Source organism: Phyllopteryx taeniolatus, chromosome 3 (assembly GCF_024500385.1).
Source record: "Phyllopteryx taeniolatus isolate TA_2022b chromosome 3, UOR_Ptae_1.2, whole genome shotgun sequence".
Taxonomy (NCBI): domain Eukaryota; kingdom Metazoa; phylum Chordata; class Actinopteri; order Syngnathiformes; family Syngnathidae; genus Phyllopteryx; species Phyllopteryx taeniolatus.
This window is the reverse complement of record NC_084504.1, coordinates 22,698,759-22,714,841: the sequence shown is the minus strand read 5'-3', so window position 1 is coordinate 22,714,841 and position 16,083 is coordinate 22,698,759. Positions and strand designations below refer to the sequence as shown.

General features: G+C 41.8%; 1 protein-coding gene across 6 annotated transcripts in view; it reads left to right on the top strand.

Annotated features, from left to right (window-relative positions):
• The window catches only part of sema6a (sema domain, transmembrane domain (TM), and cytoplasmic domain, (semaphorin) 6A), a 143,053-nt gene that overhangs the window by 82,206 nt on the left and 44,764 nt on the right, over nt 1–16,083 (top strand). For all 6 annotated transcript variants that reach the window (XM_061767679.1, XM_061767678.1, XM_061767683.1 and 3 more), the window contains exons 5-10: nt 221–283; nt 749–850; nt 9,833–9,923; nt 11,444–11,563; nt 12,874–12,962; nt 15,028–15,245. In XM_061767679.1, the coding sequence (XP_061623663.1) occupies nt 221–283; nt 749–850; nt 9,833–9,923; nt 11,444–11,563; nt 12,874–12,962; nt 15,028–15,245 (683 nt within the window). The remainder of the gene's footprint in view (nt 1–220; nt 284–748; nt 851–9,832; nt 9,924–11,443; nt 11,564–12,873; nt 12,963–15,027; nt 15,246–16,083) is intronic.

The window sequence follows — 16,083 nt, the reverse complement described above, 5'->3', positions numbered from 1 at the left end:
CCCAAAAAGACATCCTCCTAACAGGATCAATCAAAACTGAGCAAAATGTTTGATACGACTCTTGTATTGGATCTCATTAGATTGTGCAGGTGTACCTAATGAGGTGTCCAGTGAGTAGCCCCATCCACTGCGCTTTTGTGTTTTTTCATCTCACTTAATGATTTGTTTCCTGGTCCTAATGGTCCTCCTGACCTGAACTTGTCTGGATTTCTTCCTACAGAAATTGACATGGAAGTCCAGGCAAGCTGACGTGGACACATGCCGAATGAAAGGGAAGCACAAGGTACACACGCACACACACGTGCACACACAAACGTACAGACCATGCAGGTGCAATAACACACTCCCTGCAGTTCATAAAACCTTCAGCTGTCACAATTTATAGAGCACATTAGAGATAATCTTTCCATCAAATGGCAGCCTAATTGTATTTTCCCTGGATTTACTGTACAATTATCTCCTTTTGCTTTCATTGTTGTTGGGGGTAGACCCGGTGCTGCCATTAAAAATCATCCCTAAACATGACATTGACGTAGCGAAAGGAAATGCTGTGTGTCATGATTGCACGCCTGCAGTTTGCTTCATGTATAGTGTAAATGGTGCGCTTCAAACAGAGGGCCACCCTGTCATTTTTGTATCCACGCAACCTTTCATTGGAGCACCGCATGTGCCTTTTAGCGTAAACGTGCCAATTACAAAAGAGACAAATGTCTCATTTTCCTCTCTTTCTCTCTCTTGTGTGCTGCAGGACGAATGTCACAATTTCATCAAAGTCCTCCTGCAGCAAAACGACGACAACCTGTTTGTTTGCGGCACAAACGCGTTCAACCCCTCATGTCGAACCTACAAGGTAAGGATGTCCGTTCTTAAAACCTCCCACCTTTTCTCTGCCTGCCACTCATTCTGCGCACATGCCAACAAAAGCCACATGGGAGCGGCGGGGCGGACGTAGATAGATGAATTGCACAACTCCTTTATCTGCAGGTAGAGGCGGACAAACTGGCCCATCTTCTCGCATGCACTTGCACTCGCACACCAAATAAGCCTTTTTAAAGAGAAGCCTGGTTATTTCAATAAAATGGGGGAAAAAGGTCTTTAAAAATCCATTAATGACCACTGGGTAAAAGAAAAATGGATTAGACTTTTATAGCGGGACTTGATGTCAGTGGCGTATGACTTTGTGGCTCATTAAGTAGGCTTTATAACCTTAAAAAAGACCAACCCCAAAAACTTTTTTGACAGGGATTTTCGAAACGGTGGGTGTGCAGATAAAAAGTGGAATGGCGGTCTGCTATAAATGTGTTTCTTCTACAAAGTAAAAAAGACATTTTTGAGAAGCATGGTGAGCTAGTGGTCAAGCAGGTCTACCTCACAGCGCTGAGGGTCTGGGTTAGAGTAATCGGCTCTGGCCTTGCTGTGTGGAGTTTGCATGTTCTCCTCGTACTTGTGTGGGTTTTCTCCGGGTACTCCAGCTTCATCCCACATACTAAAAACATGCATGTCGTGTTCACTGAAGAATCTAAATTGTCTCCAGGTTTCAATGTGAGTGTGACTGTTCATTTGTCTACAGTGGATATGAAAAGTCGACACACCCACATGGCAGATTTGTGTGATTATTAAAAAAAAAGAGTAAGATAAATCATTTCAAAACTTTTTCCTTGATTAATCAACAACTCAATATTTTTTTTTTTTGAGAGGGCAAATAATTCAGAATTAACCAATCACATTCAAAATCATGTTAAATGCATGTCACAACACAACAGCAGAAGCCTGAAGAGTTTGTGCTAACACTGACTGCTATTTGGAACTGTTCATAATTCCTTCCACCTTTTTTTAATGCCCACGTTCCAGCTGAAGAAAAACATGCCCAAATCATGATGCTGCCACCACCATGCTTCACTGTAGGAATAGTGTTCAACCTAGCATTTGAACAGTGGTGTGTAGACTTTTTATCTCCACTGTACTTTATATGTGCCCCATGATTGGCTGGCGACCAGTGTATCCAACTTGGTAGAGAGAAATACAAAATGAATGGATAGCTAAGGATTTCCTCAAAAATGAAACCATTTCAAAAATAAAAAAATAACTACTTACATGTGTCAAGCTTGTGGTAGTAAGTGTTTTTTTTTTTGGGGGGGGGGGGGGTTCCCATCATGTTAGCATAATTAAACATGATGCTTTTAAGTTAAGCAGGCGCGCCAATTTAGAACAACAGAAGTGGCCGTTTCCACGAGACCTTGGAAAAAATATTTTTTTGCATGGTTACATGTTGAAACGTTAAAATACAACCTATTATAAACAGAATACATGTTTTTAAAAGCGTCAACTTTATTGTTTTTGTGTAAATCTCTAACATAGTGTACAGTTCCAATTAAGTGTCCATTCCAATTACTTTAACCGTAATGTATACTCATGAACCCTATTCAAAATACGGCTCAGTCCACGAGGACAAGCACTTTGCTCGCATGTGTGTCATGTTTGTGGTATTTCCAGCTACTGGCCTGGCATGCACATTCTTGTAATTTCAGTTGACTTTACGTGTGTATTTTGGCTTTGTTGCTTAGACATGAAAATGTTCACAATGGTAAAGAAAGAATGTGCTCCCCCCCCAAAGTTTTTCTGGTCACACACTTGTCAGGTCATGGAGACAAGTGGAGGCAAATTAGGGTAATTGCTTACTCAAACAACATTAACAGTGTTGTCAGAGTACGTAATTGGTGTTTTCAGATAACCTTTATTTAGAAATATTTTAGTTCACCACACTTCCATCAGCGTGATGCTGTTAGGGTCATTTTCTCTGAGTTTAAAATTACAAAATGAAATAGATAAAAGGCGAGAAAATAAAGCTACTACAGGATGCATTTTTGAATTTCCACAATGAGCAATTACCTGAGAAGTTGCCTAATTGAGAGTAAGCGAAGCAAAAGCCAACACCAGAAATAAAAAATCACTTTGACTATATCTAATTACATTTCTTCAAACCTAATCCCAACAGTGAATAATATGAAACTGTGAGTAATTTAATTCGCTTTGTTTCCCCAACGTGTCATGAAAGAATGAGGGTAAGTGACATTTACAATATTGGGACTGGGAGCCACAGTCGTAGAAAATAAGAAAATAATAATGCCTAGGAGCAACTACTGGAGAGGATATGCAGCGAGGAGACGTCTGTTAAGGAGGATGTTTGTTTGTCTGTCGGTTGCAGAGGTGGTTAGAGAAGCTAAGAATTGTACTCAAGTAAGAGTACTGTTACGTTAAAATAATATTACTCAAGTGAAAGTCAAAAGTAGTCCTCCAAATAATTACTTGAGTAAGTATTCAGTGAAAAAAAACTACTCACCTACTGAGTAACTGGTGAGTAACTCATTTTTTAAATAGCACATGAATTTCGAATGGAGAAAAATATAATATAGAATATGCAAATTCTGATTTCACTTTACAGCAATAATATATTTTGTAAAAAAAAAAAAAATGTTTTAAACAAGAACGTAAACCAAAGTCAGAGAGAGAGAGCGAGAGAGAGAGAGAGAGAATTATATAAAATTTGATATATATATATATATATATATATATATATATATATATACATCAGCAATGCTGGCATCTTTCGTGTCACGGCGATTTGAGTTCTGCCAACTTACGTCTTTATCTTCAGTGCTTTGCATACGTTGCAGATTGCTGATCTCCCTGCTTCTTTTAAATGTGCACAACTGCGACTTGAATTCATGTGCTGAGGTTGACCTTGTTTTATTCCACAGAGCATTATAATCTACGAATGCAGACCGAGACAGCCTCTTCTATGTTAAGTTCCAAGTGGATTTCTTGTAGGCCATTTGCATTGAAATTACAAGTATCCAAAAAGTTATTTCAATAAATGTAGCTCCTTACTTCCCACCTCTGGTCAATTGTTTGCTTTGCCAGGATGAAATGGTCGCAGCACACACTATGGGAAAAGAAATACACGCACACACACACACTGCTGCTTTGCGTCACTAGATGTGTTTACCAGAAAAACCAGCCATTGGCTTCATGGCTCAGCATATTAAGTACACAGAGTGGACGCGGCAATATTGGGAGTCCTACTGCAGGGATGTGGAATTTATGTCTCTGCATTTATCAGGCGTGGTTAACTTTTATAGGTCCCACGGTTATGGTTTCAAGGTTTAGCTATTACTGCACCGGCATTGCTGTTAGCCTGGTAAAGTTAAGAGGGGGAGGTAGCTCTGTGCATATACAAGAACGCTTGCCTTTGCAAATGCTATAAATGAGCACCTCTTATATTAAACACTACGTATGTGATGTGAGGAAATTTCTTTTGCAAGGGAAACACTATAAAATGTGATTGATGTGAGGGTAAAAGACCTACTTTTCCGTGTTTAGAATGTGTTGGGGCAAATTCCTTGATTAGTGAGTCAGTCTCCCTGCTGCGAGACTAATAAATGTTTTAATTGTAAGCGCATTTTGCTTGCAATTTTCCAAGAAAAAAAAGCACCATACTTCTTAGATGGGTCTTATAATAATTGCAGGAAAGTATGCACACAAGCAATCTATCTGTCTTTCAAGCCATCAATTAGTCGATCCATCAGTCAATTGATCCCTCCATCTATCTGTCCATCATTCCACTCATTTAAAATAGACAGGCGCCAAAAGGAATGCTGACAGGCTGTCAGATCTTTGAAGGCCTGCTGGGTTCTTTCACTCTGCTTTGGTCAACCATTGTGTGTGTTTTTGGTGCGTGCGTGTGTGAGTGTGCGCGCCACAGTTTGCCTCTCCGTCTCCCCCGATGTGACAACAGTGAAAAGAGCTTCTGTTTTCAGGGGCCGGTCTCATCCCACATTAATCAACAAGGAGCGAGCAGGAGGGAGGCTGGGAGGGGGGGTGTTAGGGAGGTCAGGGGGCGCAGAGGTGGAGGGTGCCCACTGAGGGCAGGCAGTGGCTCCCACCCGAACCAATAACCTACATGCGCTCTTCCAATTTTGCCTCTTCATTAGCTACTGTTAGTTATCCCTTGTCCCTTGTTCTGTGTTAATGTCGGTACACACACATTCAAGATCCGAACAGCCCTCAGACCCCCCTTCCCTTGTTCCTTCTCTCCTGCCAGTCTTAATTCCTCTCTGTCGACGTCCTCCCCTCTGTTGCTTTCTCCGCCTGTCACTCCCTGACTGCGCCGTAATAATAAACAGTCCGTCCAGCTGGTTCACACGTATGAACGAACGAGGGGTTTCATCTGCTGTTGCCGGGCAAAGTGTTGGACATCAGCGGGGCGTCTGGAGACGGTTCGGTCGCCAGGTGATCCCCAGCTTGGGTCCGAGATCTCAGAGTCCCGTTCTCACATTTGCAAACATTCCTATGTGGAACGGCACACAGTAGAGAACTATATACCAAGGCCGAACGATGGAAGTATATATGTGCCACCTACATTTGAATTTAAATTGGAATTTTTGAGTACAAATCTTACTTTCAGAGTGTGTATTTGTATTTCTAACAGATTTGTTTTTTTAACCATCCAATACGGATAACCAGGAAGAACCCCTAGAAAAGCAAGTGAACATTTTTCAATTCATCCAACGTCCAGCCTATTCATTGATCATGTGATTAGACACTGGAAGGGTAGCCTTTAAAGATTCAGTGTCAGAAATTTCAATTTAAACTCAGATGGCACGGATATACTTCCATAACGAACATTTTGGCCATCTGACTCGTTCGATGGAAAAAAATCGTCCTGTTTTTTTGTCACCTTGGAACAGGGGGCTCCACTGACCTATATTGTAGAAAAAGGACAGAACGTGATGGCAGAAATACAATTACATCTCAGTTTGATTTGTAGGTGCCAGTAATGCACATTACTACAACAGACACAGCTTTTTTCACTGCATTGCCATCTGCTGGATCTGGTGGGTATTGCCCCGCTTGGCCCCGATGTAAATGGACCGCAAAGATGAAAAACAAAAATAAATTGCTCGATCCAGATCCGTAAATGAATTGAATGGGTTCTGTATCGGTGACATTGACATTGGTCATGTAGTTATGTAACTACTACTTTTTCAACATCAATCACAATATTGTAATATTGTATATACAATATTCTAATTTTAAAAGCAATTTTTTGTATATATCTATTCGAGCTTATAAGATTGTGGAAGTAAACCTAACAATTGCAAATGACGACGTGCAGCTCCAGATGAAACCAATTTATCCCGAACAGGTTAAGATGTGAGGTTTTTATGAACAGCTGCAAAGACTTTGGTTTCTTTCCAGCATGTAAAAGTGTCAGAAACAGGACATGCGGGGCAAACAGGTTGCAGAGAAATGGGCCGTGACGATTAATGTCCCATCGCTGCGTCCTCGGTTGGTTTTGGCCCATGTGTGAACTCGGGTATGAATAATTATGCAGGTTGTCTCATGTGTGCGATGTTTTATTGTCCTATTAATTAATGTGGCAGTGTGTTAGTGCCTGATCCTTCTTTCCGCCCCTCGGACATTGTCGTTGTTTCGGCTCATGAATCCCTCAATGGTGGAACAAATGAGTTGATAATAATTCTACACATTCCCATAATCCTTCATTAAAATAAAAAAGTCTGAACATTTCAGGGAGAAATGAGCTCAATTTTAAAAATGCCACACATTCCTTACTTTTAGTACTTGACATGATGAAGATATTATGGAAGAGTGACTTTTTGATTGCTTGTATATAAATATGTGTCTCTGGAGTGCCTTCCATTTTTTGCCAGGCTACATCCAGACTACACAAAACCATTATTGTGTCAAAGTCAAAAGCTAAGCAGAGCTGAAGTGTCGTCGGAGGCACCTTAGTGTTCTTAAAAGTTTATAGGTAAGCATCCAGTAATATCCTGTTGTAGCTATGACTTTCCAACTTGTTCTGTGTTCAACTCAGATTCATGGCTCCACCTCTGTACTTTCTCCCGCAGCCACATGTCTCCCAGGATTCATGCTTAGTAGTCGTCATAGTTACGTAAAACCATACTTGCATTGGCACACTGCAGTAGAAGGTGGGCAATGACTCATTTACCTGATGAGACGGGACAACATCCCAAAATCTTCTGATTTCAACAGGGCTGCTTAGGGAGGACAAGTGTTTGGCCTATTGTGACTTAATCATGTCAGACACTTAGGAACTGTTTTAAATTGTGCCAAAATAGCATAATGTCTCCCTCAAGTAGTTCGAGTCCATGTTTTGGATCTATACTGTGTAGCACTTCTTCAGTTTACAGGCTAGCGGTGTTGACAACATAACAAGATTCAAGGCATTTTACTATCCAAATCTTTTATGTTTACAACTGCTTTGGCTCATGCTGGCAGGTTTTGTGGAGCTCTGTTCCCTGGCTAAGAATATCAGGATATTGCCCCGGACAGGTCTGGTGTTCCTCCACACATGCCTGACAGGTTGTCAGGAGCTGTGCGTATATCAGCGACTTACTTTGGGAGGGTATTCCGCACGTTCAAACGGCCGGAATAGATCAGGGCCAGCTGCCCAAGACCCTTAGACAGAGGTCAACGCCGCGGTGACATCAACAGAGGGGCTAAAGGGCCGGTAGGGGGGGAGTTCATAAAGGCTGGTGGGGGGGCAGTCGGGGGGGTGAGGTGGGGGGAGGGGGGATGTTCATATGTGGGCTGTATCAGAAGATGGAACCACATTCCAAACAGTCTGGCCTTTGTAATAAAAAACAACAACTCTGCCTTAAGATGCGAGTGACCGACTTACAAGTTCGGTGAGATACGAGCTGTCATTAGGTCGATTTTTTTTGCTTTGACTTGTGAGCAAAAATTCGACATACGAGAACGATACCAAACAATGCATAGCACCATTGACGGGCCAACTAATAGCATTGGTGTCACAATTTCATAACCCTTTAAGCAATGGCTATTTTAACCCAAATGGTTTACATGTCCACATGTAGACAGGTAATATAATAATCCAAAGTAAAATATATATTATATATATGATATTTTTTGGGGGGTCGATGGAACATATTAATGGAATTTCCATTCATTTAACTAAGGAAAGATGATTTGATACCGGGGATAGGCTCCAGCATGCCCGCGACCCAAGTGAGGATAAGTGGTACAGAAAATGGATGGATGGGTGGATGGATTTGAGAAATGGGTGTGTTGAGTCACAAGCATGGTCACGGAGGGAATTCAACTTGTATTTCAGGGCACCACAGAACTGTACAACCTTGCTATAAGATCTGGAAAAATAGTAGGAAGGAGAGACTCATAATTTTGCTACTACTGCTGGTCCTGGTGTATTTATGATTTCTGCCAACAATTTCCCTGGCAAGCGTTGAGCGTGTTAGCGTGTGTGAGTGCATGTGACCTTTTATAGTGGGCAGATGATAACTGTTTTTTCCCTCCACGGACAGAAATAGAAAACAAAATGACCCGTTTAGAGACCAGAAAGGGCAGCGTTAAGAACTTCGCAGCTTCTCTATTTGTTAAGCGAATGAAGAAGCCGAAGAGAGGAGAGAAAAAATAAGCAGCGTTTGCGGTCGTCTTCCTGACCTCGTGTGTATTTCTGCTTTCAGCAAGACGCATGCTGGGGAACACCAGTTGACCCATAGAGGGATAGTATTGACCTTTCGTTCACTTGTGGTTCACTGCCAATCACACACTAACAGCATTCTAGTAGAGGCTGGAATTGTGCTACTAGATCCTGAAATAATGATTAAACAGAGCCAGGCAAGTGTCTTTAAGAAAATAGCACCATTAGCGAAAGGATTAAAGCTTTGGTTGTGCAAAACATTCACTTAGAAGTCCTTTATAACCAAATATTCAAAAAGTAGCAAGCTTCAAAACATTGTCAAATTCTCTTTGAGTGCACCTGCGTTTGGTTTCGTTGGATTTCTCTTCACGTAGCAATAAACTGATTAAAGATGTATTGAAGCTCTTCCTAAACGCGCTAAGATAACGCATAAAGGAAGTGGAAAGCAAAATATGTTTAATGCCGTGGAAAATGGGCTTTCTACATGCTCTGCTGTGACAGCCACAGATGGTCACATGGACTCGCTCGTGGGATGATACCACAAATATTTTACTCAGACTACTGACCTAAAATTCCACTTGGCCACATGTTGGCCACTTGTGGACACACATTTTTTTAAACCAATGCATTTCTCCCCTGAGCAGATTGTGTTCATTTCACATTTTTTTGGTTTGTTTGTATGTTAGGTAATCACAAAACAACTTAATCGATTTCCACTACCCGTTGTGGAGCAGTCGGAGATTGGTCAAGGAGAAATCCATTATGCGGGATGTTCTAAAAAGTGTAAACAGGTGGCTGTTTGTTTCTTTCGAAGTCAACCCATTCTAATTATGAATACCAGCCTGATCCAGATCCCTCATAAGTAATACAAAACACAGTTGCAATGTAGTGAGCAATTCTTCAAAAAAAGTAGCTTCAAGCTGTTTATTGCCCATTTGAAGTTTACTGTCAAACTAAATGGCAGATTACTGAGAAGCTGTGACATATCCATATATATCAGTATGTTTCTATTATACTGCCCCCAGGTGGCCATTTCGCACACCAGAAGGAGCGACACAATGCCCATTGAATTGAAGCAAAAAAAAAATGTGTCAAAAATTGTTGTTTAAACTCTGCAAACACCCAGTTTTCATGCATCTAACATGCAACCCTCCAAGGTTTACAGATTGAGTCACCCCGCCATAACCATTCAAGGTTTTTCTCCTCTCGATGTTTTTTTCCCCCTATCATTGGAAGGCAAAGTTTCCTGTATCGTTTGCATTTTAAGTCCATTGTTTTCGTCACGCTTCATATCTACATTGTCTTAATTTACCCCATTTGTGATCCTAGATGGACACCTTGGAAGCTCTCGGAGAGGAGATCAGCGGGATGGCTCGCTGTCCTTATGATGCCAAGCATGCCAATGTTGCCCTCTTTGCTGGTAAGACTCAAAGCATCAAAATATTAAACAGTAAAACCTCTGAGGTCAAACACAATCTATTCTGTGACACTGGTTAGCTTCCAAGTTGTTCTAATTTCAAAACAATTTCCTTCGAGAAATTTCTTCCAGATTTAAACTGTCGCCATTGTTAAACCTTAATTAACTGTACGTCCAATGTTTCAAGTTTATATTTTAGCAACTGTCCAATGAAACTAACATAAAGTAAAACTACTCACCCTCTGAAGACACCTGATGAAATGGTGAGGGTAAAACTTTTTTTTTCCCGTCATTACCATGCTGGTCATTAGCCATTGTGCTTCAATTATGCTATTTAATATCTCCTTGTTAAAATTAACTTGTGCATGTAATTCACTTTTAAATTGCTTATATTTTACTGCGGATCAAGCCCCTTTTGTATGTCACAAGACGTTCAAATCTGGCCCCACCTGTGTGGTGGTTCTCCCCGTGCCTGCGTGGGTTTTCTCCGGGTACTCCGGTTTCCTCCCACATTCATAAAACATGCGTGGTAGGTTAATTTAAGACTCTAAATTGCCCATAGGTGTGAATGTGAGTGTAAATGGTTGTTTGTTTATATGTGCCCTGTGATTGGCTGGCGACCAGTTCAGGGTGTACCGCGCCTCTCGCCCAGAGCCAACTGGCATAGGCTCCAGCACGCCCGCAACCCTATTGAGGATAAGCGGTACGGAAGATGGATGGATGGTTTATACTTTTCCTCTTTGCAATTACTTTTAAATGAGCTGCTTATTTGAAAGTCACAGATTGGACCCCCTGACAGGCCGGCCCTGGAGCCGTATGTTTGACACCACTGTTCTGTACAGTATGTGCCCTGCGATTGGCTGCGACCAGCCCAGGGTGTAAACTGTGTCTCGCCAAGAGGCAGCTAAGATATCTTCTTCCCCAAATGAGAACAACTGCAATAGAAAATGGAAGGATGGATAAGCTTGGCTGACTAAAAATAAGTCACAAATGCATGCAACCCCAGATGAGTCGGCTTTCGGCCTGCGGGGTGAGAGTCTTCCCGTGCAACCTCCCCGTGGGCTGCAAAAGACATTGGCTCCCCAACTCATGTTGGCTGCCAACTGATTAATGGCGCTATTGATGAGCTATCCCTGCGAGCTTCCAGCCGAAGCAGCTCAGCTTGACCGGCTAATGTGTGACAGCGAGCTGGAAGCGCTGAGTAATGGAGACGGCTTCTCTCCCAGCTACCCTTTCAATTATGGAGTTTGAGTTTCCACTGTGGTTCCAGCTGAGGTGGACCGAGGTCACGTTGGTGCTGGTTTCTGTGTGTGTGTGTGTGCGCATTGAAGTAGCTGGTGAAGAATTACACATCTGCAACAGGTTGATGACTGTGTAAAGCCTGTTGACATCCACCGGGAATATGCTGTTTATGTTCTTTGTGTATTTTCTTCCTCAACTTGAGTTCACACTTTCCCTTGTGCCCCCCGCTCCAGTCCCATTCACTTCTCAATCTCCTTTGCTCTCTTTCCATCCCCCTCCAGACGGCAAGCTGTACTCGGCCACGGTCACCGACTTTCTGGCCATTGATGCGGTCATCTATCGTAGCCTTGGAGACAGCCCGACTCTGCGCACGGTTAAACATGACTCCAAGTGGCTAAAAGGTGAAGCCATGACACACACACGCTCACACACACACACATATTTCCATAAAGCAGTCAATTTCATAGTTATCAAACGATCATCACTTCGCTTCAGTCTTTTGAGTTTCCATGTCAAGAGTAAGTAAGTAAAGTAACAAAGTAACAATCTGTTATTTGCCACTACTCGGAGCCAGTGTTGTACCTGGATGAGTTTAATTATCGAAAGTTCATGAACTAATTCATATTTTGGGCGAACGTGAATCGAACTTCATATCTGCCTGATGAACGTGATTGCGAATGCGCATTTGGCATCTGTGAACGGTTTTCGAACGAAAGCTCATTTTCATTCAAGAGTGCCAGGTTTTGTTAAGGACTTCCAGGACAAAACCCGTCTGGACACACTATATACGAGCCTTCATACGTTGGCGGAGAAATGCTGTATTTGGCAGCTGATTCAGTATGGCCAGGGCCACCATTCAAAGCACACACTCGCAGCAGCGTGAGAACGCAAGTTGCGTTCAGGGACACTGCATAAGTCTGAGTAAATGCGTTCTTCGATGGTTCTTTTGTAATACAGTACAGAATTGTGAGAATTGATTACGAGGAAAAGTATTATTTGGATCAGAATGCTTTAGTTAAAACTCTGTATGAGATGATACTAGTGCGGACTGAATGGGTAGCAACAATGGAAAAATGAAATGCCCGTATTTTGAGGGGAATAGCTCGTCAGCAATGAGAAAGAACTATGAACTAGTTAATTTTTGGACTGGTGAACTTCAGCTCCCCTGAATAGGATAATTGGTCTCAACAATGGTTGGGTGGATATCTGAGGCATTGAATCCGTACAGTATATATTGGTAATTGCCTTCAAAGCCATCTATCTACAAGTATCCATCCATCATCCACGTACGTGGCTGTAAAATAAGTGCTGTACCCGTGGTTCGAAAATTGACAGACAATATAGAAATACATGACTTCTGTTATGCACTGGTGCTTCTATATGCCTGTGTGTTGTGTCTAATATGCTAATTTTGCATGTTCATTTTTTGCCGACCCGCTCTAGAAGGGTGCATGTAGAGCGGAAATTGGTGCGCCGCAGGGGCAAAGCAAGCGCACCAGTCGAGCCTGTCAAATCTCAATGGGGAACTGCCTTTACCTTGTATGCAAATGCTCTTGCTGATATGATGGAAGAAGCACTTGAGGCTCCCAGTTGTTGTTTTTTTCCTGAATGTTATGATATGACATAGCTGTTGTTTATTGTGAAATGCCATGTCACATCGCTTTTGCTGCAACAATTTGTGCCATTTTTTCATGTTTCTTTGTCTTCTCAGAGCCATATTTTGTGCAGGCAGTCAATTATGGAGACTTCATCTATTTCTTCTTCAGGGAAATTGCCATGGAGTACAACACAATGGGAAAGGTAAGCAATGTCTTCATTCCTCTGCTATTGTTTAGCTGTAATCAGAGTTGTCATAAGCAGGAGGTATGTGCAAAAACTAACAGGATATGGGTGTATCGTATACCTGGAAGGAGGCCAAATGTTTTTCAATACAGATCAACACCGGACAGGATGAAGGACCTAAAATAGATCTGGAGATCCCATTCGCAAAGTCTAAATATACTCCTTGAATTGCACATCTGCATCCTTCGGATAGTGCTCCTATCTTCTTCCCGAGTCGAATTCCTCTATGAGAAATAAGACTTAGTTTTAGCTTCGGGGGGACCGCAACAAAGGCTCCTTCTGTTTAACCCGTTCAATTCAGCTGTTGTATTCCTCCAACTGAAAGTTAATTGGAAAGCAGGTAGAAGAAAATGGACCTGCCATATGCATTTTCAGAACAAATAAAATGCATAAGAGGGAGTGAGAATAAGAAGCGAGATGATGCGCTAACGAGAAACTCCGGAATAATGGATTCCCCGCCAGGAGTGACAGACAGAAGCGCACAGTTTTTTTGAAAGCGGTATAATTACGAATGCGGCGGAAGAACTGAGCAATTTAATGTTTACTGACGTGATTACTAAACATGAGATTGACCTTCATCGGTGTTTAAGAACACCTCACCTGTTCTTAATGGCAAATTGATAGTCATTGCTTTAATATTAAAAAATAAAAATAAAATAAAAGAACTGATGGAAGTTGCCTAAGGGAAAATGATTAGCCTCCAGCGTGTATAAACGTGTGTACTTTGTAATTTACTGATAAGTCAGAGTTTGACTTTTGTCAGTAAGCTGACGTGTGACCGAATTAAATGTAATGAGTAAAGCTGACATTTTGTCACACGTTCACTTCGACACAGTGTCGCCTGTTCTTTCTTTAATCTTACTGCGAACATACGTGGATGTGTCTTCCAGGAGGAGGTTGTCGTGCGCGTGTGGTCGTCACAGGGCGCGTGTGTTGTAGGTGTAAATGCATGTTCACTTGCGTTTGCACTGTTTAGTGTAAGCAGTGTTTTCAGGTCAAGATTAAAGTTTGAAGTGCACGGTGAATATAGTTTAATTACGCCTCTCGCAGCAGTGTTGTAATTAAAGCTGTGGCTCCGACTAGAGCCATCCATTTTATATAGTCTGCTGCTAGATGTTGTAACAATGTTGACCCAGCACATGATCCAAATACTGTCTATATTTGCACAGTCCTACTAAACTACGCGGACCCAATTTTGATGCTAATGCTAGCAGCTAGCCCTACTCTAAGCATTTTCAGTAACCTACCTATAGCTGGTTAACTCCTAACCTATGGGTTAGTCGATTTTCAGTTGATTTTCTAACCCCTAACCCAAGATAAACGATATGCTTTATTCATATATAGTTAGCATCAAGCTAACTAGCTGCGGGTGTAATACACACTAATTGCAGCTAGTGTAATATGTTATGTAGCAACAAGCATTAAGCTAAAAATATGCCTTACCACGTCTCTGCATAGTTAGCAACAAGCTAACTACACGAAAGCAGCACTCAAATTACAGCTTTTGCAATGTCTCACACAGCAACAAGTTAAATATCTGCCATAACCTCCACACAGTGGTATGCGAACTGCTCAATATCTGCTGTCTGCCATATGAAGTTAGCAGCACGCTATCTGCTGGTGTAAAAATCCTACAAATAGCAGTTAGCAGCATGCTACATTCAGCTAGTGTAGTAGCTCACTTAAGAATAAGCAACAAGCTAAATATCTACTGTATTCCATACAGCAGCAAGCTAACTATCTGCAAGTTTATCTCCATACATAGTTGGTGAAAAGCTGTGGGGTAATCTCACACACATAGTGGTTAGCAGCAAGCAAAAACTGCCAGCTACTTTTATTTCTAAAGTATAGCAGTTAGCACCAGGCTAACTATCTGCTAGTGTAATATCTCACACATAACTCAGCTAAATTTACAAAGGCACTATTGTATTAGACAGCGCATTATTGTTTATGGTGTATATATTGTGTATTTAGTGTGTGTACACGTGGCTAATGTTATCTTTCACACTGATGTTGGGGCCAGGTGGTGTTTCCTCGTGTGGCGAGGGTTTGCAAGAATGACAGAGGCGGCTCACCTCGTGTCCTGGAGAAACAATGGACGTCGTTCCTCAAGTCCCGCCTGAACTGCTCCATCCCGGGCGACTCTCACTTCTATTTCAACATCCTGCAGGCGGTGACGGACGTCATTCACGTCAACGGGAAGGACGTCGTGATGGCTACCTTCTCCACGCCGTACAACAGGTAGCCATCGTATTCAGAATGAAGTGCGAGGCCAAGGTTCTCATACCTTTTGGGTCCAGGGACCACTTACAGAGGGTATATTGTATCATTATCATCATATCATATCCTAATAGCAATTAAACTTTTGTATGTTTATCCCTAAATGCAACAGGAATGAAAAGGTTGCCTGTTTTCGAGAAAAGTCAGAATGTTACAATAACAAATTTATGTCTTAGAGGGAAAAAAAGCTTCACTATTATGAGAAAAAAGTCATGACATAATTTACATAAATAATTAATTGCAAAATTATTTTGCTGACCCCCAAGATACTGCTTGCAGACCCCTTCGGGTTCAGGAACACCAGTTTGAGAACTACAGTTTGAGGCTAGCAACATTTTGAGTTAATTCCTCTAAAGATCAGACAACGATCAGACGCACATTTTGTATGTGTACATCAACAACGACTTTGCATTCATTAACCCGATTATCAAAACAACAGCTCATCCACACGGTGACAGGTCAACCTTTGCGAGATCTAAAAGTGTGTGCGTGCACGGCGCCATGTGGCGATGTGAGAGTCCACTGGGTCAACATTTACATCTCCAATCAAAACAGTCCCACTGCCCTTTTGGCGCGCAGGTGCTTAACCTCTTTTTCTTTTTACAATTTGTATTCGGCATGGCATTCATATTCACAGGCAGCATTTAAATTGAAAATTACAACCAAGCCATACGGCTTACGCCTATTCTCCATTTTATGGTTCCTTTTTTAGCAGATAAGACAATTGCTTGTGACACTGCAATTTAGCGTGCTTAATGGACATTTAAACTCAATGAACCGGCTCTGAATATTTCTATAA